Source organism: Phyllostomus hastatus, unplaced genomic scaffold (genome assembly GCF_019186645.2).
Source record: "Phyllostomus hastatus isolate PE091 unplaced genomic scaffold, TTU_PhHast_1.1 phas_scaffold_200, whole genome shotgun sequence".
Taxonomy (NCBI): Eukaryota; Metazoa; Chordata; class Mammalia; order Chiroptera; family Phyllostomidae; genus Phyllostomus; species Phyllostomus hastatus.
The window spans coordinates 4,692,388-4,715,358 of NW_025334016.1; the positions used below are offsets into that span (position 1 = coordinate 4,692,388).

At 49.5% G+C, this 22,971-nt stretch overlaps 1 protein-coding gene across 9 annotated transcripts in view; it reads right to left on the reverse strand.

The window, feature by feature from the left end:
* Positions 1-22,971, reverse strand: part of BCOR (BCL6 corepressor) — a 45,263-nt gene that overhangs the window by 8,888 nt on the left and 13,404 nt on the right. For 6 of the 9 annotated variants that reach the window (XM_045860457.1, XM_045860455.1, XM_045860453.1 and 3 more), the window contains exons 2-10: positions 15,861-15,986; positions 14,466-14,544; positions 10,707-13,550; positions 9,999-10,052; positions 9,338-9,524; positions 2,558-2,818; positions 1,859-2,203; positions 893-1,218; positions 330-584 (exon numbers count right to left, since the gene is read on the reverse strand). In XM_045860457.1, the coding sequence (XP_045716413.1) occupies positions 330-584; positions 893-1,218; positions 1,859-2,203; positions 2,558-2,818; positions 9,338-9,524; positions 9,999-10,052; positions 10,707-13,550; positions 14,466-14,544; positions 15,861-15,946 (4,437 nt within the window). In that variant the 5' untranslated portion in view covers positions 15,947-15,986. The remainder of the gene's footprint in view (positions 1-329; positions 585-892; positions 1,219-1,858; positions 2,204-2,557; positions 2,819-9,337; positions 9,525-9,998; positions 10,053-10,706; positions 13,551-14,465; positions 14,545-15,860; positions 15,987-22,971) is intronic. The other 3 variants (XM_045860460.1, XM_045860461.1, XM_045860459.1) reach the window with 3 other exon arrangements.

Genomic DNA, 22,971 nt, shown 5'->3' on the forward strand with positions numbered 1-22,971 from the left:
CAAGCCCTGGGTTATGTCAGATTTTATATCAGAGATAAGTGAGTGAGATGGGAGTAAGCCAAGGAGTCTACCTGCCTGAACACAACCCGAACATCAGAGAGGCCTTTCTTTTCACACCGCGATTGAACAGGCCACCAAAGAGACGGCAGTGGAGTGGGGCTAACACAAACATCCTGTGAGACACCCAGCCCAGCACCCTGGATGTAGAGGTGGCTGGGCTCTAAGGCTGGATCTCTTATCCCCCACCCTCCCACCTATACCCGCCCCCCAACCTCAAAGAGCAGCAGTCTGTGGTTTCTGAATCCAGGCAACCTGCAAGGGATACTCACCTCATAGCCAAGCCGGGCGGCACGCTGTAGAAGGGTTTCGCCAGCGTTCTTATTGACAATAAGTCTCCGTGCCTCAGGGGGCATTGGGCGCGACTGGGTGGTCTCTGGAGGGGAGCTTGAGCGCGGCAGCTGTGAGGACTGGGAAGCTGGTAGCAATTGTTGCAAACGGTCAAAGGGCTTCTGGTCCTGCTTAGCTGGTGACAGATCGTAGTCGGAACTGGGCTCAGGCCGCTTTCGGAATCTCCTGACAGTCACCTATCACAAAACCAGGCAGCGCAAACATTTAAGGCAACGTTCCACAGCTCCCTCTTCCCTGAGTTACAAACCCAAGTAGAGGCAGGCGCTTTTTCTCTTTTGTTTGGGGAAGGGGGATTAGGGGCAGGGATTTCATTCTTACTAGTTTGAAACTTCACTCCCACACAGGAGACATGCCCCCTATGACGGGGGAGTGACATTTGGAAAATGGAGTCCAGGAAAAGGAAAGCTTTGTCCCCAGAAGCAGAGCACCATGCAGGCAGGATGGGCTCACCCGGGCCCAGGGGAGAGTGAGGGGCCAGAGGTACCTTGCCATCAGCATTCTCCACATAGTAGTCCCCAGTTAGTGACAAGCCCCGCCTGGGCTCCTGGGGGATCAAATGCTTGGTTTTACACAGTCTCTTCCCGGATGGTTTCTCACTGTTGTCGGTGTATTTCTGCAGCAGGGAGGCAGCATGGCAATCCTCTTCTTCGTCTGTGCACAGCACATCTGTCTTCTGGCTTTCTTTAATTTTCTGATGTTTGGCAGGCGGCCTCGAGGCTGGCGTGCAGCTTGGCTGAGTCTGCTTTTTGCCGCTTGCATTGGTGGATGAAAGGCTCTTCATGGGCGGAGAGCCCGAGAACACAGGCAAACCTAAATCCGGAGGGGGTGGCGGGAAGGAGGGAGGGGGAGAAGAAGCAGGCGTTACATAGTTGTAGCCAGTGTGGAGAGAAAAGCCCATTGTTAGCCCTGATCACTGGAGTGGCTTCAGCTTTTAAAGATATACCAATTATGTTTTCAAAGCATTAATATTTTAATTATCCCACACTCAAATGGCAAGTAGGTTAACCCACAAAATGCCAACTGGCAAGTTTCTTCAGAGGCCCAGGACAGGAGGATAGAAGCCAGCCCTTGGTGCTCTTTTCACTCCTGCCCCACTGGGCCTGCGAACTTAGGACCTTCCCGAGGATAGTCAGTGTGGTGCTCAGGACCTAGTGACCAGACACAGTCTGAGGCTAAAGTTAGTGTATTAGCAAGTCCTGGGGGTCACCTAGACTATCCTTCCTGCTCCTCACCCATGGGTTGGGCCAGGAGCAGCCCAGAAAGTCCAGCTGTCTCCTCTCAGCTGTGCTCCTCCCTGTATATTCCAGAAGGAAGTATGGAGGCTGCAAGGATATCATGAAAGAACTGTCCACCTGCCATCACCTAGTCAGTCAACCTCTATGGTGCTCAGGTTTCCTTCCAGGGCCCTTTCCCACAGAGGGCAGGTTGTCTCAGGGTGGCCTCTTCGTACCTTGTTCATTATCACTGGACTTGAGGGACTCTTCAGACCAGCCTCTGTTGCTTTTGGCCTCTGCCCTTTTCCTGCCAGGTTTGTCTTCGGAGATGTTATTGCCTTGGGCAGTGGCCTCAGGCTGAGTGGCCTGGGTCACTTCCTTCCTGCCCTGCCGGCCAGGTTTGCTCTCTGCTGCTGACACCTGCTGCTCCCACCGTTCTCTAAGGTGCAGCAAGTGGCGTTGTTTTTTAGGATGGAGCCCTGTTAATTCAATGCACACCTTCAGGTTGGTCAGCTCATTATAATGTGGGTCTTCTAAGTAGTTAGAGGAATTGTTTGTCATTTCCCTCTCAGGCCAGTCATCTAATGGAGAAATAACTACAAATTAATCAAAAAGTCCCCTGGGAGGGGGGAACAAACTGTCTTACGCATCACTAATGGGGTGGGGGAGGGGAGGGTGTGGTTGCTGTCTCTGCTGGAGCTATCATCAAGTCTTGGGAGGGGCCTACTCATCTTTGGCCATCTTTTGGACCCAAAGATCTTTCCTGCCTCTGGCTTCTGGGGGAGGGAGGTATGAGTGGGTTCCCCAGGGCTCTAGGGCAGGAAATAATCCACTGCACCACCCCGTGACTTCCCCGGGGCACCCTGTGGTAAGAGTGGGTCCACACCTATCCACCTTTGGCAGCTAAACAGGCAGCTGAAGCTGACCTAGCTCACCTTTGGAGACCCGTCTCCGCTTGGCTTTCAGCAGAGGGTCCTCTGGCAGCTCTTCTACAGTGGTCTCAGTGTGGGTACTGTCACCTGAGACTTTGCGTTTTCTGTCCAGCTGGAGGGTGGGGCTGCTTGGTATATCTGTAGCTGTCTGCTCTGTGGGTGGCTCGCTTACAGGCTTCCTGTCCACAAAGTACTTCTCCACAGGCAGGTCTTTGTCCTCCAGGGGTTCAAAGGGGTCATGTTTGTTTCCAGCACTAAATTCACCTGAGGGAAGAGGGGGGACAGTAACACAAAAGTGAAGGTTCAAAGGTCACCATGAGAAGGCAGGATTTGGGGAGCAGGCAGGTCCTCCATGCCCAAGGTAATCTGCCACCAACAGGCCTTTCTGTGGAGACTGGGGGCTTCACACACTGGAAGCATAAACCTGTCAGAAACAGAACGCCCCACAGGAAGGGCAGCTGGAGACAATCAGCTAGTAACAGCAGACAGTGGGGCATGTATCACTCATGACTTTCTCTTTCTACTTTTTTACAGTTGGGGCACAAATGAATCAAGGAGATGAGGCATCGACACTATCTTTTTTATAAAGCAAACGATGAAAGAACTTCCCTCCTGCTACAACCCAGCTGGTCACTTTCAATGGTGCTCAGATCCCCTCCAGGGCCCTTTCCCACAGAGAATGGGCGACCTCAAAGCAAGATCCAACCAAGCCAGGGCTGACCCTCTCTGGCAACATTGGCTGAGGTCATTATTTTGAAATAAAATGAAGGCTGCTGTAATAAAGACACCAAATATCCCCTAAATGTCATGTACAGAAGGGGTAACACTGATGCTCACATGGGCACTGGGGGAGTAGATGAAGGGAGAGGAAAGGCAGAGAGTGTTGGGAGGTAGGGACGATGTCAGAGAATTCAACCTGATCAGCACAAGTCTGGCCATCCTCTTTCTCTCAGGGGGAAGAGCTGCTTATCACTGCAACCAAGAAGCTGCTCCCATTTCCGTCCCAGATGGAAATCCCTCAAGACCCCAGCACCTCTGTGACACCATGTACACCCACAAGGATATAGTCACCCCAATGGCACTCCTTTGTGCCTTCCTTCCTATGCAAGCATCTAAGGACGTTCCAAAGACAACACACCACCCCTTTCACCGTCAGGTGTCTTTCCCACGCCAGGCCTGCTCACTCCAACACTGCCTGTGTCATTTTTGCTCTTTCTGCTCAACCTGGCAACAACTTGGGGGGTCTTTCCTTAAATCACCTCAGCCCAACATCTCTCCCTACTTTTGCTCTAGCCTAAGAAACAGCTCATCGACTGCTTTGCGGCTTACATTTTTTCCTAACACAGAAATAATTCCAAAACTATCACGGTGACATTCAGGTGTTCCTTCAAAATGACCCTGCATGTCACCAGAGGAAGGAGTTTAGTACTTTGTTAATACTGAGCCGAGTAAGCCACCCACGTCCATTTCCCGATGAAATCGTAAGCATACTCCTCATATGCTGATCCCTTTCCCCAGTCCACGTCAAATATCACCTCCATTCTGACCAACCCTGCTGGTTCCCTGATCAGCCTTCTCTTGGGGGTATTCCCAAAGCTGAGTAACAGTGAATTGTGAAGATAAGTGTCACTCTGGCCTTGACTAGGCTGTGCTCTTAATGGTGAAAGGAGCCCAATCAATTCCTCTTCAAGGGCACCCCATATGTGGGACAGAGGGGCCACGTGTACTCTTGCAAAGGATTGGTGGAGCTGCCCCAACCATGTCGGTCTTCTGTCGTGGCAGCATTCCAACACAAAGCTGGCAGCAGCCGGAGGAAACCCGCAGCTAGCCCAAATCTCTGGCCCATGCAGAGAACGGCTGCGATTCTCGCTCTGGCTGCTCTGTGACCCTCTTAACCATTCTGGCAGTAACAGCGCCACTTTACAACTTGGCCCCCTTCAGTTGTAAAGTGGGAATATTACTGCAAGCTGCCTCCCGGGGTGGGCTTCATAAACAGGCCCAGCCGGCAAAGAGAGGCAAAGGGAAAGTCGGGAGAAATAGCTTTAACAAAAGGACACCAAGACTCTGAAACCAGCTGGAATTATAAACCCCATATGTATGAAATTTAAGGATGTGAGCCCTCTTAGTTACAACATTTGACTTTTCTGATCCATTCAACCATCCCAGAAAACCCCATGGGAGGGCTTTCTTAAGAACCACCACGTGCAATTTTAAACTTAATTTGAAAGTGCACTCTCCCACCCCCCTTTTAGGTAGGAAAGATGGTTCAAATCAGGTGTTTGAAAGCAGAGGTGACTGGGTGATGACATATGCCTTCCAGGGTCACATCAGACAGCAGCTTGGCATGTGTGGGGCCCCTCACAGAATGGGGCTATTCTGCCCTGCCATCTCTGTCCACACCTGAGATGGTCCCTAATCAAATTAAACATCACTTCCACATTTCACATTTTACCTCCAGGTCTCCTAGTTACTGGAGTCTGTAACAGTCCTGACCCTGTCTAAATAGGCATCTTTCTCAGGGAGCCAGTTTTCCCCTCAAGTCGCCACTCTCACAGCAAACCTCTCCCCTAACAGGGAAATTACATTGTATCTTCCCCCACCCGACCTTCTGCCACAGGGCCAGCCTTGCCCACCCTAAAACACCACCTAGAAGACTTGTGATGGCTTATTTCAGAGGCAGTGACTGGGGACTTTGTCTTCCTGCTCCTCGCTGAAAGAGAGCAGCCCTATAAACTGAGGTCTTACAGTCTCCTCCAGGCTTCCCATCTGGTAAAGCTGCCTGGGTGCAGATGGTGCCCCTTCACCTTCCAGAATAAGGAGGTAGCCACACAAACACCTGCCTTTCCCACTCAGCCGAGGATGGCACTTGCAGGCAGTCCACTCCTGCCTTGTTCCAGGGGCCCTGCAGTGAGATATCTGTGGTTCCTTATCCTGAACTATGATCAGGAAGCTGCCATTAGTAAAGTCGGCTTCATTGACATCACCCACCTACCTACCACCCACATAGTTCAGTTGCTTTCTTCCCCATTTAGTACAAGGATCTTTTTCTACTAGGTGCATATACCCTTCCCCAAACCCTGAGCCTCTCAGAGCAAAGATTCCAATTCCCCTCAGTGCCTCCAAGACCTTACTTATGCCAGTAATAATCCTGAAGAACACCCACCCTGACTGCTGGAGATACACATGGCCACCAGCTATGGGGCAGAGACTCCAGGTCACATTCCTGCATACCACACTTAGATCTCCTTGGTGAGGATATCCCAACCACAACCCACAGGATTGTCCTTGAGGGCAAAGGAGATGGAGATAGAGATACAGCATTCTAACTATCCTCCATCATTGCTACTTTAGGCCCTTCTAAAAGTGGGAATCCATGTGCCCTTGGTCACTTGATGTAAGCAGATGTGACTGTGGTGATGTTCGTGGTTTAACACTCGATCCCTGCAGTCTGGTCATATGACTCAGCACATACATCCCATAATTTATCATTGGTATGCCATAGCATTACTTCACAGAAGCATCACCATGGCAACATTCATAACTCACCGTGGCAACAAAGCACCTTCACCACTGGTGAGCCATGCCCAGTGAACCCTACACAAGGTGGGAGGGTTACCTATGATTGAAGTCCCTCCTCTATAGGTAACTATAATACTTCCAGCAAAGGCTAACCTTGATAGAACTTATACCCTCTACAGAAGAGACACGGGCAACCTCTGTTCTGAACTCAAAAGTAGCTTATAAAACACGTAGGTGCTCAGCCAGAAGAGAAGTTTCCTGAGCTAAGAAGTTTTGTGAAGCCCTTTCACTCAGGCTTCCTCCAGTCCCTGCCTAGGCATTGCCACTGAGCAGGTGCTGGGTCTGCCCCACCCAAATGGCCAGTAAGGCAGATGGTCACTCAACATTGGAGAAGACATGAACCCATACCTCATGTCCCTTCCTATCCTCAGAATGCCACTGATGGTTCCTATTTATCAACATCCAAGCTTGAGGAGTCTCTTGACTCACTTGTTAAATTTCTTTTTTTCTTTTTTTTTTAAAGATTTTATTTATTTATTTTTAGAGAGAGAAGGGAGGGAGAAAGAGAGCGAGAGAAACATCAATGTGAGGTTGCTGGGGGCCGTGGCCTGCAACCCAGGCATGTGCTCTGACTGGGAATTGAACCTGCGATGCCTTGGTTCGCAGCCCACGCTCAATCCACTGAGCTACGCCAGCCAGGGCTGAATTTCTAAAATAAAAACTTCACTCACCCACCCCACCATCACAAAGAATTAAGTGAAAGTCCTGGCCATTGTTTTCAAGTTCAAGTTAATTCACCTTTCTTAAGTGAGCCTCTCCTAACAAAATGCACCCGCCTATTAGAGGCTCTGGAAGGTGTCCTGTACCCTTTTTGTGACCCCTGCCTCTGGCTCCCACATGCTCAGAGCTCAGTTCTTGGCCACACTGACACTTATTAGAAGAGAACTGGAGAAGGGAACATATGTGGGGCAGTGCCCAAGCCCATGCACACTCAAGACACAAGGGCCAAAAGGATAAGAAGGCCCATTAATCTGCAGCTGAATGATTCCAGACTCTGCTGTCCCTTATATGAGAGGTGGCAGGAATGATAACAGGTCCTCTAGATTATTCCTCTTGACCAACCACAAGCCATAAGTCTACCCAAAACTGGGGATGGTGACTCACCCCCCCACCTTCATTGCCCCAATCTTTAAAATGGAAACTTCCACCAACCCCCAAACCCTTTTCCTGCCCCCTCAGTGGTCATTTATGGCTCATTGGACCATGTCCTGGGTTCTCCAGGAACAGAGCCCACTGTTCTGAGCTTAGAGAAGTTTAGGAAAGGCCTCTCTGAATCATCCAAGGCTTGGGCCCTACTCCCCAATGGCCACACTGAATTCTCATTTGTAGGCTCAACAGAAAAGATGAGGGAAGACACAAACTTCTCTGGCAATAAGGCTGAGGTTAGGCCACTGAGATGTGAAGGGCATGGGCCACCCTGGGTCTGGCCATGTTACTGGAAAACCAGAGAAAGGGCAAGAAGATTTGAGGCTGGTAACTTCCTGTTCCCAGTCTCCCTCACCATCCACCCAAAACAGAGATGGATTCTCCCTTACAAGAAGTTTTCCCTCCTCAGAGGAGCACCTAACCATGAACTGGCCTTTCCCACTTCTACCAGGTCTTCCCAAGAAACTTCCCCAAAAGCTGGCATTCTGACACACCTCAGATGGGGAGAGCTGCATGCCTGGTATAGGCACCAGCCAGAAAAGCTTTCTTTGTTGCTTTACTCAAGAGCAGCCTGGACCTCCAATTTTCCCATATCAATCCCATGAGGTAAAAAAAACGATACCTTTACTTTAGGTACATCAAGAATTCCTGCCATTCAGGTAAGGCCACCTATGGCTAGCAACAGAAACTCCCTTCTTTTGGATTAGTGTAGAATAAATTGGTACTAGTATGGCCTAACCCGAACCCTGGCCACAGGCTGCTGTCTGACCCCAAAGATGAGCTGGGGGATTCAGAAGAGATTGCACTTTAGGCAGTGAGAAGCATGCTCTCCTGACCACACATTCTCCCAAACTCCATCAGGTACCGATAAATGAACTAAGTGTGCATGGAATGGCAAACCTATGATATCCAATGGCACAGAGCTCACAACCACACCCATGATCCTCGACTGTCTTGTTTCAGAAGGATTTTGTACCCACTCTCTCAGTGTTCACCCAAATACCCTAATTCACCATCACCAACAATGTTTCTGAGGGCTGGAGTGGGCTTCATTGTCTCAAGCATGCACATTTAATAAATGAGAAAGACCTCTCCATGTGCTGCCAACACATCAGGCAAGGAAGTCTTGTGAGGAAGTCCCAAAGTCTACCATAGCAGGGGACCAGCTGTTGAGACTGAAGAATAACTTGAGGAAAGCACAAGCTTTTTCTCCACATTTTGTCTCCAAAATATAATACTCCTGTCCAGTGGGAATAACCTCTTCATTTACACAGTGCCCTTCGACTGCATTGACTCCCAATGATGACAAAAAAACCTGCCACAGAAAATAATATGCTAATCTTTACCGCACCTTCATCTTCCTTCAATCCATTTCAACAAAAGCTTTGCCTTTGGAAGAAGAATACAAGTACTCTCCATTCCAGACTAGACTGTCACTGTGGAGGGTGGGAACCACCTCTGGCCGGAAGTGTCATTCTACTGCTACCAAAAAACAAAAACAGAAATAAAACACCCGTATCTGGCCCTGATCAGTTGGGTGACGCCCCACAAAGTAGAGGTCACTGGTTCGATTTCTGGTCAGAGCACATGTCTAGGTTTCGGATTTAGTCCTCTATTGGGGTGTGTAAGAGAGGCAACTAATCAATGTTTCTCTCCTCTCTTTCTCCCTCCCTTCTAAAATATAAACAAATATATAAAAATTAGAAATAAAACAAATCCGTACCTGGTACAAAATAGAACATAGATGTGCTAAACTTACACTTGAAGTCTCCTGCTGCCATTCCTCTAACTATAGCAACAGTGCTTCTCTGAAAAAGGGGTATGTCCCAGGAAATATTCTTTCCTAAGTGTCTCAATTCCTTGATGCCACAATGTTCAAAAGGACAATCGGCCCTTCCTTCCACACATGGCAAGTGTGGCCTGTCCCTCCAAGCTGCTACCAAGTGGACATCAGGCCATAGTAAGTGAATCGTTTCCTCTCACCTCCCTCAGGTCTGGTAATAGATGCCCTGTTTTCACTGACATGGTACTACACACAAGCCTCTAGGGTTTACTTACATCTCTCACTGTCATTCTGGTCGGCAATGGCCTCCTCCAGGGTGACCGACTTTGGCTTTTTGTCCTGATTCCCTTTCAAGGTTTCCCACTCGGCAGGGCTGAATTTGCACACCTCGGAGTCTTTGGTTGCTGGGTGGCCACCTTCTCTCTCTTTCATCTCCAACTCTGAGAAGCGCATCATTGCACGCTAGAAAGAGAACGAAGATGGAAAAAAAAAAAACACAACACCTTACCATAAAAGCTATTTCATTTGCCTTACCTTAAAGGAAAGTATTTTCGAAGAAAAGTCTGCCCAAAACCAACCACAATTTATGATACAACTGAGATATTTTAAAATTTAACACATAAAAATTTAAGAGTATCTACATGTAAGTAGTCACACATTCTTAAATCATAAAAGTCATATGTATAGATATATATGCGGTGTGTATGTATAGCCATACATACACTATTGCATAGAGACAGACACTCTCTTTTGAAGGTAAACAAAACAAAAACACAACGCAAAGAAAACAAAACAAAAACACAACAGAAAAGAAAACAAAGTGCACAATGAATAAAGACGACCATGGCCCACAAACTTCCCTTTGTATATTTGGAAATGAAATTTAACTCAAAAGGTTTATGTAAGATTCTAGTAATAAAAATTTGAAGAACTGACCTCACAGTAAGCAGCGGGTAGACATAAAATACTGTCCTCTTGTAATCCTTCCATCTATGTAATTAAAATGGGCACTCAATGGATCATTTAGATAACTTCATCCATTTTTATAAGCATAAACTAAATCTTTTTTTCTTAACATTGCAAAACAATTTGGCTTTATTTTTTAATTAAAAGTAAAATATCTTAAGGAAATTCCTATACAACATCTATCATTCACTAGCAATTTAAATACATATTCTATCCCTTTAAGCGAGCTTTTATTTTTTGGTGAAAAAAAAATTGCACGAATCCCACAGACATGCGGCTGCTACACACCTCCACCAAGTATCATGTAAGGCATCCTAAGCAGCACTTCTAGGTATATTTGTTAACGTACAGTAATGGCAGAGAAATTAAAGCAATTGATAGGTAAACGTCATGCAGTCTTCAGGTAGCCTTCACAATCATTAAAACTTCCTTTATTAGCATTTGAATGGAGTTCTCTTAAAATCTACAGGATAACTTAAAATAACCAGACACACAAACCTCCTCCTAGGTGCTACCACTCATGTCCCCTTACTGGCCACATTTCATACATTTAAATTACCATAAGCTTCATTAACCAAATCTGTCCAGTGTCCTGACCTGCCATAACCCCTCAGTCCTCTTTACACATTAAAAAAACTGACAACTAGTAAATTACTGAAATTCAGGTGTGGGGCTCACCTGCAATGCCCGCTGCTCCCGGCTGAGCTGACTGGAGTCTGCGTACAGTTCAGTAGTGACACACTTGAATCTGTCACCCACGTAACCAGCAGAGTTGGCGATTCTCTTTGCCAGCTTAGATGGCTTCGGTTTCAGCACTTTGCCATCATTTGATTCTGCTTCATCAGCTCCATCTTTGGTATAGGTGGGGGTGACATCCACACTTGGTGGGGCACCGCTCATACAAAATGGTTTGGGATCCTCTTGGGTTTTACCAAAAGTTACAGCAGGGCCATCATTCCCTAGCGTTGGCTCCAGGAATGAAGTGGAGACCTGCATCCCCAGGTTCTCTTTGTTAGTTCCTGTTGGAATGTTCTCCTTGCTTAAACTGAAGACTGACTGGCCCGGAGCCTGTTTGAAATTATAGGCTTCGTGGAAGTCACTGATGCGCCCCAACTCCTCTCTCAGGGCAATGAAATCACGGTGTGGCTGCAGGGCCTGGTCAGTTGGGGCCTTGCTGGGCTCAGTGGTCTGGCCAACACCCTCGGCTGTGAAACTGGGTTTTGGCATGTTTGTGTCAGTTTTAGTATCTGACTCCTCCCGGAGAAGGTCTACATAGACAAGCTTGTCACTTTTGGTGACAGTTTTCCCTTGATTCCAGCTGGGGCTGGGCTTTAGGTTCTTGTCAGTGGGAACATCTGGATGTAACTTGGTGTTGCTAGCTTCCAACATCTCAGAAAAGCGGTTCCGGAGGGTTGAATCCTCATAGCGGGTTCTCTCGTGGGACCTGGACCTCTTCTCTGGCTTCTCCTCTTTTGTGATCTCTATGGGTGCATGAGGTATCAACATGGGATGCACCATGCCCAATCCCAGCGCATCTTGGTAGGTCACAAACTCCGGCCGGCCACTAGGCAGCCCATAGGGCAGTCCAGGTTTGGGGGCCAGGTGCCCAGGAAAGAGATTGCCATTGGGCAACAGAACTGGATGAGGATAGACAGGCCCCTTGCCATGTAAGGAGAGGGGACTTATAGCAATGCCCTCAGGTGCTGGGTAAGGGAGGTAACTCCTGGGGTAGGGAATTGGTGGGGACCTGAACGCCTCATTTGGAGAGAGAAATATTGAGCTTGGCGGGAGGCCATTCTCGCTTGCTTTGAAGCTCGGTTCTGGGTTGCTGGCTTTGGCGCTCTTGCTGCTGGTGCCACTGCTGTGCTTGGCAGGCGTGGTCGGAGGCTGGCCCACATGCTGAATGACGGATGGTGTGGTGTCCACAGAGCTCCTGCTAGTCTTGCTGCCATCTGCACTGGCATTTGGGGCTGGTGACGCAGAGGCTGGACGGCCTGCACTGGACACTGCCCCCGAAACATTAGTGACCACAGCATCTGTGCCGCCCATGCGAGGACATGAAGAACTCCGCTGCTGTGGTATTGCCCAGTCCAAAGCCTTGTTTTTCAGTGGCATGCCCTTGCCATTGTTCTCTTCACTGGGACTTGGCCCGGGCACCACCCAGGACGAGGGAGCTGTGCTAATGATTTCAGATCTATAGATAGCACAGCCGTTTCCTGGAGGAGATAAGGTTTCTTTTGGAATCTCACTTCCAGAGAGCACTAAGCCGCTTCCAGCTCTGCTGTGAACTAGGACCGTGGGAGCCATCTTTTTCATGTGCTCAGCTTTGGAAGCATCTACATCCACCACTTTAGAAGACAAGTCCAGTGGCTTATCAGTGACATCTTTGGTAATTGTCTGCTTCTCCAAGAGAGGAGGTGAGCCGCCATCTTTCCTGTCCTGAGCCACTGTTTTCCGAGTGTGCCCAGGAACTGACTGGGCACTTTCGGCCCCTTCTGGAGTCTTAGGGTACTTGCTGTTGGACAGCCTGGCCATGGGGAACTCACTGCTGACTGTCATGTATGGCTTTGACAGGGTGACGGAAGGCGAGGTGGAGATCCTGGCATAATGCTTGTGGAAATCAGAGTAGGTGTCTGCAGTGGGTTGGGAGGGAAGGTGAACTCGAGGTGAAGGCCGAGGTGAGGGGGGCAAGAGGAGAGCCGCATCCCCTGGCAGGCTACTAGTGACCGGCTTAGTTGAGGGCACTCTAGGCTGTTTACTGTTCTGGATGTGGGGATAGGTATGGGAATCGACAGGGTTCCCAGGACTGACGCCCATCTTCCAGGGCAAGCTTTTATCTGCGCAGTGGACCAGAGGTGGGATGGCTGGGGAGGCTGAAGGTGTTGAGAGCCTCATGGGTGAAGCCAGGGATGATGGGATGTGGGGACTGACGTAGTGAGGTGGTGGCAAGTAGAGAAAGCGCTCCCCATTGGTGCAGACTGGAGAATACAGTGGCTGGGCCAGGCTGTAGGACTGCTGAGGTAGCAAGGCCTTGTACATGTTCAGAGAATACTTATTTGGCGACTCAAGGAAAGGGTAGATGGCTGGCGTGGCACCCTCCATGTAAGGATTGACCCAGGGCAGCCGCAGGTAACTAGCACCATTGATGTTGAGAGAGCTCTGTTTGTCACTGGCAGGCCTGTCCAAGCCCAATGTTTCTGCTGTGGGTACAGCACTTTTTTGTATTCCAGGTGGTGTTTTGTATATAGCACTGAAGCCATTTGGGGGTTTTCCAGGGACAGCGGAGGCCTCCACTGTTTCAGGTGTATTCGGTTTGAATTGTACCTCTGGGTTTCTTTCAGAAGAAAACCCAAGACCACCTAGAGTGCTCGTGGCAGCCTCTCGACCTTTCTCTGAGCCCAGTCCACACAAACTAGAATAGACAATGTTGCCTGGGACACGCAGCCCTTCCCGAATCAGGCTAGTGCGGTCCATGCTCAGTGCTGTCAGGCCATCAATCCGATGGGCTGCAGTTGCATCCACCTTTGCAGAAGAACATGGTTATTACTTAGGACATTCCTTCAAAGCAGCCTGACCCACCCTTAAGAGAAACTACAAACTAGCTCAATAATGACATCAGCCTCAACATCTGAGCAGACAGGGTTAAGAAGGAAAGGGTTCACAGGGTCTCTGGTCTCCTCCCCCTCCCTCCCTCAAAACCCTTTGCTGCCAGTTCAGCTAGTATCCTGAAAGCCCAGAAAATGTTGATCCCTTTAGACTTGAGACCCATACATTAATTCAGTCATCTATTAACCCTGGAAAAATCACCTCAGAAAAAAAATTTGTACCAAGTGAAACACATCAACTCCACTACTCTTAGTACCACCCTCACAGCGGGTAGAACTCACACTAGCCCTCCCTGGGCCTGTTGCATTGGGGGGGGGGGTGCAATATTCACTGGGTTTTCCCTGGATGTTATTTAACATAACAAGAAAAAAATCTTCATTGGGACAGGAGGAACAGAGGACTTTAGCTGTCTCGTTTCTAAATCAATAAAGAGGCCACAGGTCAAACTGTGGTTGCATCTTTTGACTTCTTTTCCCTGGTGTCTAAAGAAGGTTCTGTATTACATATATTACTGGAAAGATAAGCCCTAAGGATTTCCTTGGAGGCTGGAAATGTACCCAACTGGGACTGCTGATGTGGCATGAAGCTTAGAGAAGAAAAGGCAGCACATATTCCACCACTCACTAAAGGATGTGGACAAGGACCTGAGGTGGGAAGAGCTTAGGTGAGGGCCTTGTCCTGCAGCAGACAGGTTTCTACTCAGCCTTGCCCTGAAACATCCTGCTCCTCACCTCCCCCAAAAGCCCTTTAATGGTATGCAAATTAATGTACGATTGATTACAGATCACTGAGATTCAGATAGCACATCAACAGAAGCCATTAATCTCTTACCACGTTGTGGTTCAAGGGATTTTCTTCTCTTAGTTCCAGTCTGGCCTTTGAAGCGTCACCATCATTTACAGGAATTTTCCTATTTAAAAGGACACACCAACTTCATGAAAGCATTCCTCACTTAATCCATCTTTCATAGATAACCCCCAGAAAAGATCAGTTTCTAATAACTCCACTTTTTTTCAACTGCCCTTAAACAAAAATATTCCCTCCCCAATGGCCCATATTGAAAGTTGTCCCCAAATGGTGACTTAACTGGACTTGGAAAAACAAAGGCAGGCTAACAGGGATGTGAGATCACAAATATGACCCCAAGGTGGGTAAGCCAGAAATCAAGCATGACCATTCCTCCAGCACAAGCCAAGTAGGCCAATCTAGGCTCTGCTATCCTACATGACCCTTAGAAGCTCTACCTGAGGACAGACGTTAAGTAATAAAATGGCCAAAGACCAAAGTGGGAGACAAAAGGCTGGAGTGTACTGGTTGGTCACATTAACTACTTCTGTGTTACCCACAAGGTCAGGCTTTCAAAACTTTCCCCCCAAGTTAGGTACCATGTCCTCTGCAACACATTTCCATGGTGATTAACAAAGCCATATTTGACTGCCTTTATCAAAATGATGAGGGATACACACTAATATACAAATGTCAGCCGCTCCAGGCTCCAGAGGAAGACGCACATCTGTGCCAGGCTGCTGCGGCTGCCCTGGGACTTGTTATCAGAGAGCATCGATAAAGAAAGCGCCTGGTGCCAACTTCCAAATCCCCAGGATAAAATCACTGACAAGCAGCAGAGGAAAGCTTCATCATTACCCTGAAAACCAGCTTCAATCATCTACTTCTTAGATGCCTCTATCCCACACCCCCAAAATTACTGATCAGGAAGCGTAACAGAGTTGTCAGGTGACTGAAACCATGAGCCAATGGCCATGCAGAATGTGCGGCAGAGGACGCCTAGAAACCCTGGGCTTAAATGAAGTAAAGGGTGGCTATCTCCCCAGTTATTACTGAGCAAACTATTTGTTTTAAAAGCACATCGAATGCTGATCCACCTGGGCCCACACTCCTGACATTTAGAGTTAAAGCAGCATATAGACTGGGATTAATTCTCTTTCATAAATATGAAATAATAAATTAAGGACGAAAGTGCACTGAAAGGCCGCTTTAGGGGCTAATCTTTTAAAGGGCGGCAATGCTTCGCTGAGCTGGGTTGCCTGTTAAAACTGTAAATCAAGGGCTGCCAGCAAGGCAGGAGATCTTTCTCCCCACCCCTTTTGGGCCCACTCTGGCTGTGAGAAAATGGGGCGGGGGGCGGAACGGGCCTCAGCTCTGCTCAGGGGCAGGAGGAAAGACCCGCATGCTCTCCCCAGGCCTCTGCCAGACAGGCACACTCACCTGTCTTCGTTGATCCCACACATGCGGACCCTTTCACTGTTCATCCAGCTGTGAACGTTCCCATACAGGGGGGTTGCTGAAAGCATGTCGTCTTCTTGGATGGCAGCTTTTCTTCAAGCGTCTAGTCTGTTTAAAACAAAACAAAACAAAACAAAATCCCAGGAGGTTGACTAAAGAAGAGCCAAACAGGAAAAGAGAGACCTCTTTCTAGGCAATCCATACAGAACACAATTTCTCCACAAAACATACAGAATGCAGACTGTGCTTGATGTTCTACAGATGGCCAGGAGGGTAGGCACACACCTGACCCAAAGGTCCAGAAGGGGAGAGAGTTAAAGTGCTGCCCCCACACCATCCAAAGTGTAGCTGCCCTGTGGCCACTGGCCAGCCTCCTTTCCTCGTTCCCAGCCTTTGGAGAATACATTTAAAAGGAACGGTTCTGGATGCCAGGAAGCCATGCACTGATTCTTCTTGAGGCTGAAAGGATCAAGGCAGGTGGAAGACACAACAGTTGGGTGTGCTCACACCACCAGGAGTTTCTAGGGCTATGGTGTGCACAACCTACAGCCTGGGGGTTAAAAAGAGTCAGTGGGCTAGTGATCCACTCCACTCCAACCCTATATTAGATTAAGCACCAAACCCGGGTAGTATGGCCTGGGTGGTTTGGCCTGGGAGCTGCAGAGGGAGGCAGCTGAGTAATTCAATGACGCCTGCTTGCTGTGGGACAAGAAATCATTAGCGAGCACAGGAGCCTTAGCAGCTCAGGCTGCTGAGCTGCAAGCCACTGGCACACTGGGAGCAGCCAAAAGCCACCCATTTTCCACCTACCGGTAGGGGGAGGCTGCCAGACAGAGAAGGGCACAGCACCTCTCCCCACCCCCATTTCCTTACCTTCTCTGCCCACCACCCCCTCCCAAGGCGCATTCTAGTTTGCTGCCTGAGTGAAGGGTCAGGACAAGCTGCATTTTATTAACAGGATTATCACGGCGCGTGATTTATCCTCGTGCAGGATTTTAATTGCTCTTTGGAGGTTGAGCCGTTTCTTTTGACTGCGCTTCAGCCCATATCCTGCTGTTAAATGCTGGGTTAATAAGTAGGGGAGCCTTTAATGCCTGGGACCGATGGCCCTGGGCAATTCCCTGATCACAATCACATTGCCAGCTCCCTTGTCCAGACTGGTCACAGCATCTTTACTGGGAGACCCAGACCCAAACCCGAGTGTGGAATCATTGTGGCATCATTGGCGTGCAGATTATCAGGGGAACTTTTCTTTCTCCTCCTCCCTCACATACCCACCCACACAGTTTCCGAAAGCCCAAATGTTCCCTAAGTCGACACATTTCCTTTGTTAGCAGGAAAAACACTTTAGCACACAGAGCAGGAGCCTGCAAGGTCAGCTGCCTGGGATGGAGGTACCAGGTCCAGGATCTTTTACCTGAGTTCAGAGTCATAGAGGATGGGGATGGGGCAGTACCTGGGAAACCTGAATCCAAAAATCTAGGCTGTTCTTAGACATTTCTTTGTCCTAACTAGGCCTTTTGTCCACCAGCTTCCCCCATCAACCCCTGGACATAGTACACAGGCTGTTAAGCAGGAGCCACCAGCACAGACACACCGCACACAGTCAAAACTCAACAATGAGGCTAGAGAAGGAAAGAAGAGGCAGGCATCTACAGTGTGGCAGGCCTGGTGGGATTCTGAAGGAGCTATTTCTCTAGGAAGCATGTTTCTTCAGACTGGGGTGTTCCCAATGCGTGAGCCACACCAACCCCCAAAAAGACTCCTCATGTGTTGAGGAAAGTTCTGTGGAGGCTCGTGGGCCTTTTGTCCATCTTTCAAATCCACAAATCAGGTTGGGGGGAAGGCCACCATTTGTGCTGGGACGACCACAAGGCACATCCAAGGGAGTCTCCCCTCCCTAACCTCCACAGCCCCTTCTAGCAAAAAGAAGACATTCTGAGTGGCCTAATATAGAAAGTGTAGCAACATTCCTTGGTTCAAGTGTCCCAGTCATTGGCTGTGGCAATGGGACTATACCATGCCATCCCCTCAATGTGTGCCATAATGAAATGCAGAAATTACATAAGGAGCAAAAGGGTCATTGCATCCAACCCCAAAGAAAAGAATGAGGGAAGAAAGCATGTGCCTACAAAACCTCAATCTCCTGTCTCCTGGTGCCCTGGTCTTCCAAAATCTGCCTCCCCTTAAACAAGCCGCTTCCTACATGCCTCCTTTAGTAGTCACTTTGTGACAAGGACCTCCCAACACCTGACTGAGGAAATAGGAAGGAAGAGTGCTGCCTCAATCATCCTACTGAGTTCCCTTCCTTTGAAAGCACTTTCCCTTAGAGAGGACAGCCTGGACTTAGCAGAAAGGTGAATGTAGTTAAGAGACACCTGGAACCACTGGGTGCTTTCAAAGCTTCTCCCCCTCTCTAGGGCTCATCCTGTAGGGTTTTCAATATTAATGCTGCATAGATAAATGATACCAGGTGTCAGAATGAAGTGTTCTCACATGCACAGGGTCAGACAGAGTGTTGAGGCCCAGAGCACGCAGGATTCAGTGTCATCTGTATGCGTGTGTCTGGGGGTGGGGGAGGCAGGGGGATGGGCAAGGCTGAATGTGAAGAAGCAAAATGTTGGTGGGGGGTACAGTGTTGGATTCTGTTGACTACACACACACACACACACACACACACACACACACACATAATCTTTAGCTGCCCCATGAACTTTTTGTGAACTGTTTAAAAGTGGAGGTCTGTTGAACAAACAGCGGCGCCACTGCCAGCCATAATTTCATTGCAACAAGCTAAAGACTTTTAACTCTTCAGGTTCCTGGCCAAAGATGGAGCTGAGCAGAAAGGGCCAATGAACAATGGCACTCCCTAGCATGAAGCCCTTCTCCAGGGCGACAAACAAGAGCAGCCCAACTCCCTGGTAGGAACATCCTCAGCAAAGGCCATACTATGCACACCCCACCATTACTGAAGAATGCGAACTCCCCTCCCCTCTGGGATGCATTACTAAGGGGACATTGGGACTAAGAAACCAAAAGAGACTGAGAGGCAGAGATTCAGGGACTCACGCACTCCTCTTCGAGAAGTGGCTATTAAAATAGTTGGGACCCTTTTTCTTTTTTTTAAATCTCTAAAGGAAAGTGCTTCAAAACTGGCTTCACTGACCCTTGGCTGTGGGACATGGTGGAGAGGGCAATGATGTGATTTGGATGACAAACAGGGCAGTCACTATGCTGTATATAAGAGGTTCATTTGCCCTTATTTCTCAACATCTCCCCCTTCTTCCACAGGCAGGCTATGCTTCTTGAAGTGCCAAGATGTGTGAAGTCACTCATGAAAAGCACTTTACAAGCACCAACCTGTTTGTGGTGTGAGCTGCTAAGCTACACCCAAGCTCTGGGGTTTAACCCTTTTTTCCAGTAGTGGGGAGAAGGGGGCAAGGATGCAGGACAGGGATGAAGAGAGATGGCTGAGAGAAGAGGTCGGACTGGGACACTGAGGAGCGTCTGGTTTCTGAAGAACAGACAGGAATTGTAGTGGCTACCTGATGGAACATTAGTTCTGGGGAGAAACCTGGCTTGCAAAATGCAGACACACACTGAGGGGTCTCTAATTCTCAGTATAGTGGTTAACTGAAAGCACAGAACTTAGGTCTCCCTCAAAAGACATGAGCAGTTGTCATCTGTTTTGGAAGCCAAGAGCTATGATTAGCATCTGAGCTTGGCCTAGACACTGGCAAGAAGGGCCTGATTGGCAGAAAGAGGTCAGAGAAACCAAGATTAGGAGCTGTCACTCTTGAGAAGGTATACTCCTGCCCTCTGTGAAAAGATATAAGGGGCACATGAGCGCCAAGCAGCACCCACCACCACCATTTCACTTATTCCTGCCATAAGGACACCGTTATGGACTAAGAAAAGGGAGAAAACATTTCCTTTTTTCTTTAAAGGTGAGTTACTCTAACAGAAAACAAGGAGCAGACTGAAAAAGGAGCTATGGCCCGGAGAAGCTAGGGTGAGTGAAGGGAGGGGAGGCAGCACCAGGTCACTGTTGGCACCTGTCCTTTCTCTCCACCCCAGCTCCTCCTGGCACCAGGCCACTTTCCACTGCCTCTGCCCTTGAGGTGCCGATCAGTTAAAGTCTGCATATCACACTTGTCAAGTGGCACAGACAAAATTGAAAGCATTGCCATCCCAACTCCCATGCTCCACACAAACACTAATGGTGCCCCTTCCTAGGGTCTCCCCTCACTAGGCACCCCTTACCCCAATCAGGCAGTTACCTAGTTAGTAACCAAGAAGGCCAGGACAGATTTGTAGGAGGAGCAGGGATCCCAGTCAGTGTGCACTGGGACATCTTTGGGGAAGGTGTCTCCCTCACTGCACTGCTGGTTCTCTGGAGAACATGTGAGAACATAGTCACCACATCCTCCCAGCTCTCACTGTCATGCACAGCATGACTCTGGACAGGTGGCTGAACCTCTTCAACCTTGGTACCCTCATCTGTAAATATCTGGAAAAACAAAAAGGAAATGTTTTCTCCCTTTTCTTAGTCCATAACAGTGTCCTCATGGCAGGAATAAGTGAAATGGTGGTGGTGGGTGCTGCTTGGCGCTCATATGTTTTCCAACAGGATTAAACTGCACCGTGAACTTGAGTTTTGCCTGGCAATAGCTAGTAGAGGCCACTTTAACCCCATCAGACTGCATCTGACTCCACTAAACATTCTGTGTAACAAACCCCAGAATCCCCTCAGTTTCTCTGGAGCAGTGGGAAGGCTGAGAAAGGGAACACTGAGGGGGCCAGGCCAGGGAGGGGTGACCTTCAGCAGAACTGTGAGGATTTCATCGAAGCTAACCACGAGGGAGCCCTTCCTGGGGCAGTTCCAAGTGCAGACTGAGTCACACACAGCGGCACTTCTCTACTGGTGTCAAAGAAAGACGGGTGGAGGGGAGAAGTTCCTATTTTAGGATGGGGGGGGCTCTGTGGGGGTGGGAAATGAGAAGAGAAAGCTCTTCCGGATGTGCACTGTTGGGTGGGGTGCTTTCCTAGGTTGTGCATAGCAGCAGGGAGTGGGAACCCCAAGGCTGCCCCCCAAGGTCTGGTCTCCGGCTTCTAGGGGTGTGGCTGAGGGAGGTCCGCCCTCCTGCCCTCCATGAATGTTGGGGTGGCGATAGTGGCAGTGATCCAGCTTGTCCAGGCGCTGACTCCTGGCACACTCCAAGCCATGGCACATTGCCTCACGGGGGCGGGGGGGCAGGGCAGGGGGAGGGGGGGCGCACTCCCCACCCACGCCGCAAGTTTTGCATTAGTAATAGAGTGAGCTGGGAAGCAAGGGGGAAGGGTAAAAGAGAAGGACCGGGAACTCGCGAAGCCTTGACCTTTTTGAGCAACCAGAACCTTCCCTGCCTCCCCCCAGGGCTGGTGGGTCAGAGGAGAGTCACTTAGGTCGGTCCGAAGTGAACTTGGCCTTATGCTGCGGCAGCAGCGGAGGCAGTGAAAGCAGAGAAAGCAGAGAAAGCAGAGGAGGGGCGTGCCCTCCCCAGACTCAGCCCCGAGGGCGATCGGTCGATCGGTCGGCAACAAAGGGATTTTCTCTCCCACCCCACACACACCCAGGAGGCCCCGGGCTAAGCCTGCCCCTCCTCACCGCTCCTCCGCTCAGTGGCCGCCCGCTGAGGTCCCCGATGTCCCCAGGGCAGCCGCACACCCACTCCCGAGACTAGGCTCCTCCTAGCCTTCCAGAACCCCTCAAATCCCCTGACTTGGGTTAACCCCTCCGCCCCTTACCCAGCCCACTCTTCTGCGGTCCCCCAGCCCACTCTTCTGCGGTCCTCCGCCGCACCTTCTTTACCCGCCACTGAATCTGACAAAAAGCAACTTTGGGTGAGCGCATGGAGAAGCCAGGGTGTGCTGCCCAACAGGGTATGAGCACGGCAGATCCCTACCAGCCATCATCCTGGGCTCCATTCTGACCAGACTGGAGTGTTTCCTCTCCGTGGACCAGGCACCAACCCCCAAGCCCCGCCAAGATGCAAGCCAAGTATTACCAGCTATGAGGAGGGAGGGGGTGGGTGAGCACCAACAGGATGATCAGGAGAGTTGCTCCCCAACTGGGGCTGCCCATGCACCCCCCTAGCCCCCAGGCAGAGCCATGGCCTGGGGTTTAAGGGATGAACGTGGGACATTTCCCCTTTCCCTTGCCGCCTGTCTAGGCCACTGCAGCAGCTTTTTGTTCCTTTTACTTTCTTTCGCAGTTGTGCCACACACAAACACGTGAGTATGCAAGAAGGGGGCCCATTTGGAAACTGGTGTCCCTCCTCAACAGAAGGAGGCCCAGGACAGGAAACCTAGATTGAATGCAATTAACCAACCTTTACTCCCCCAACCCTGGCCAAAACAACCCCACACTCCCTTTCTGTCTAGTCTCTACAGAGCTGGGTTCCCACTTGCAGGTTACACAACCTGGGGGCAAATCCAGAATAAATGATTTGCACAACTCCACTGGGGGTGCCAATGTACTGTAGTTTCCACCAGGGCTTTGCAGAACTCCTCCCCCGCCTCCGGCATGGAATAAGCCATACCATAAGGCTATTAATGACGGCTATCATTAGTACACACATAAAGCACAAAGGAACTTTTTACGAATAAAAGATGTATAAAACACAGGGTCTTGTGGTCTGCACCGCTCTCTTTGCTGATTGTGTGCCGTCTGGGGGTACTGGGGGTCCTGGGAAGGCTGGGGATGAGGGTCCGAGGAGGAGAGGGGTGCCCACTTTCTTTACAAGGAACAATGGGAACCCCATGTCTGCTACTCAATCTTGGAACTGGGAGCATCCCAAACAAAGCTGTGGAACAAGTGTGGCATAGATGGGGGCCCGTGAATTTTTGTAGCTGTTCAGAGCTTAATTACTCCTCCTTGATCCGTGGGACTAGACACGACACCGCCAAGGTTAAAATGCCCTGAACAGCACCGAGCAGATGTGAGCGAGCTGGCAGACGCACAAATGAGGCCTGCCTCGGAGCACGATAACAAGTGACTAATACATTGCATATCGTTGAAAGAAAATTATTTTTCTCTAATTTGCATTTGCTT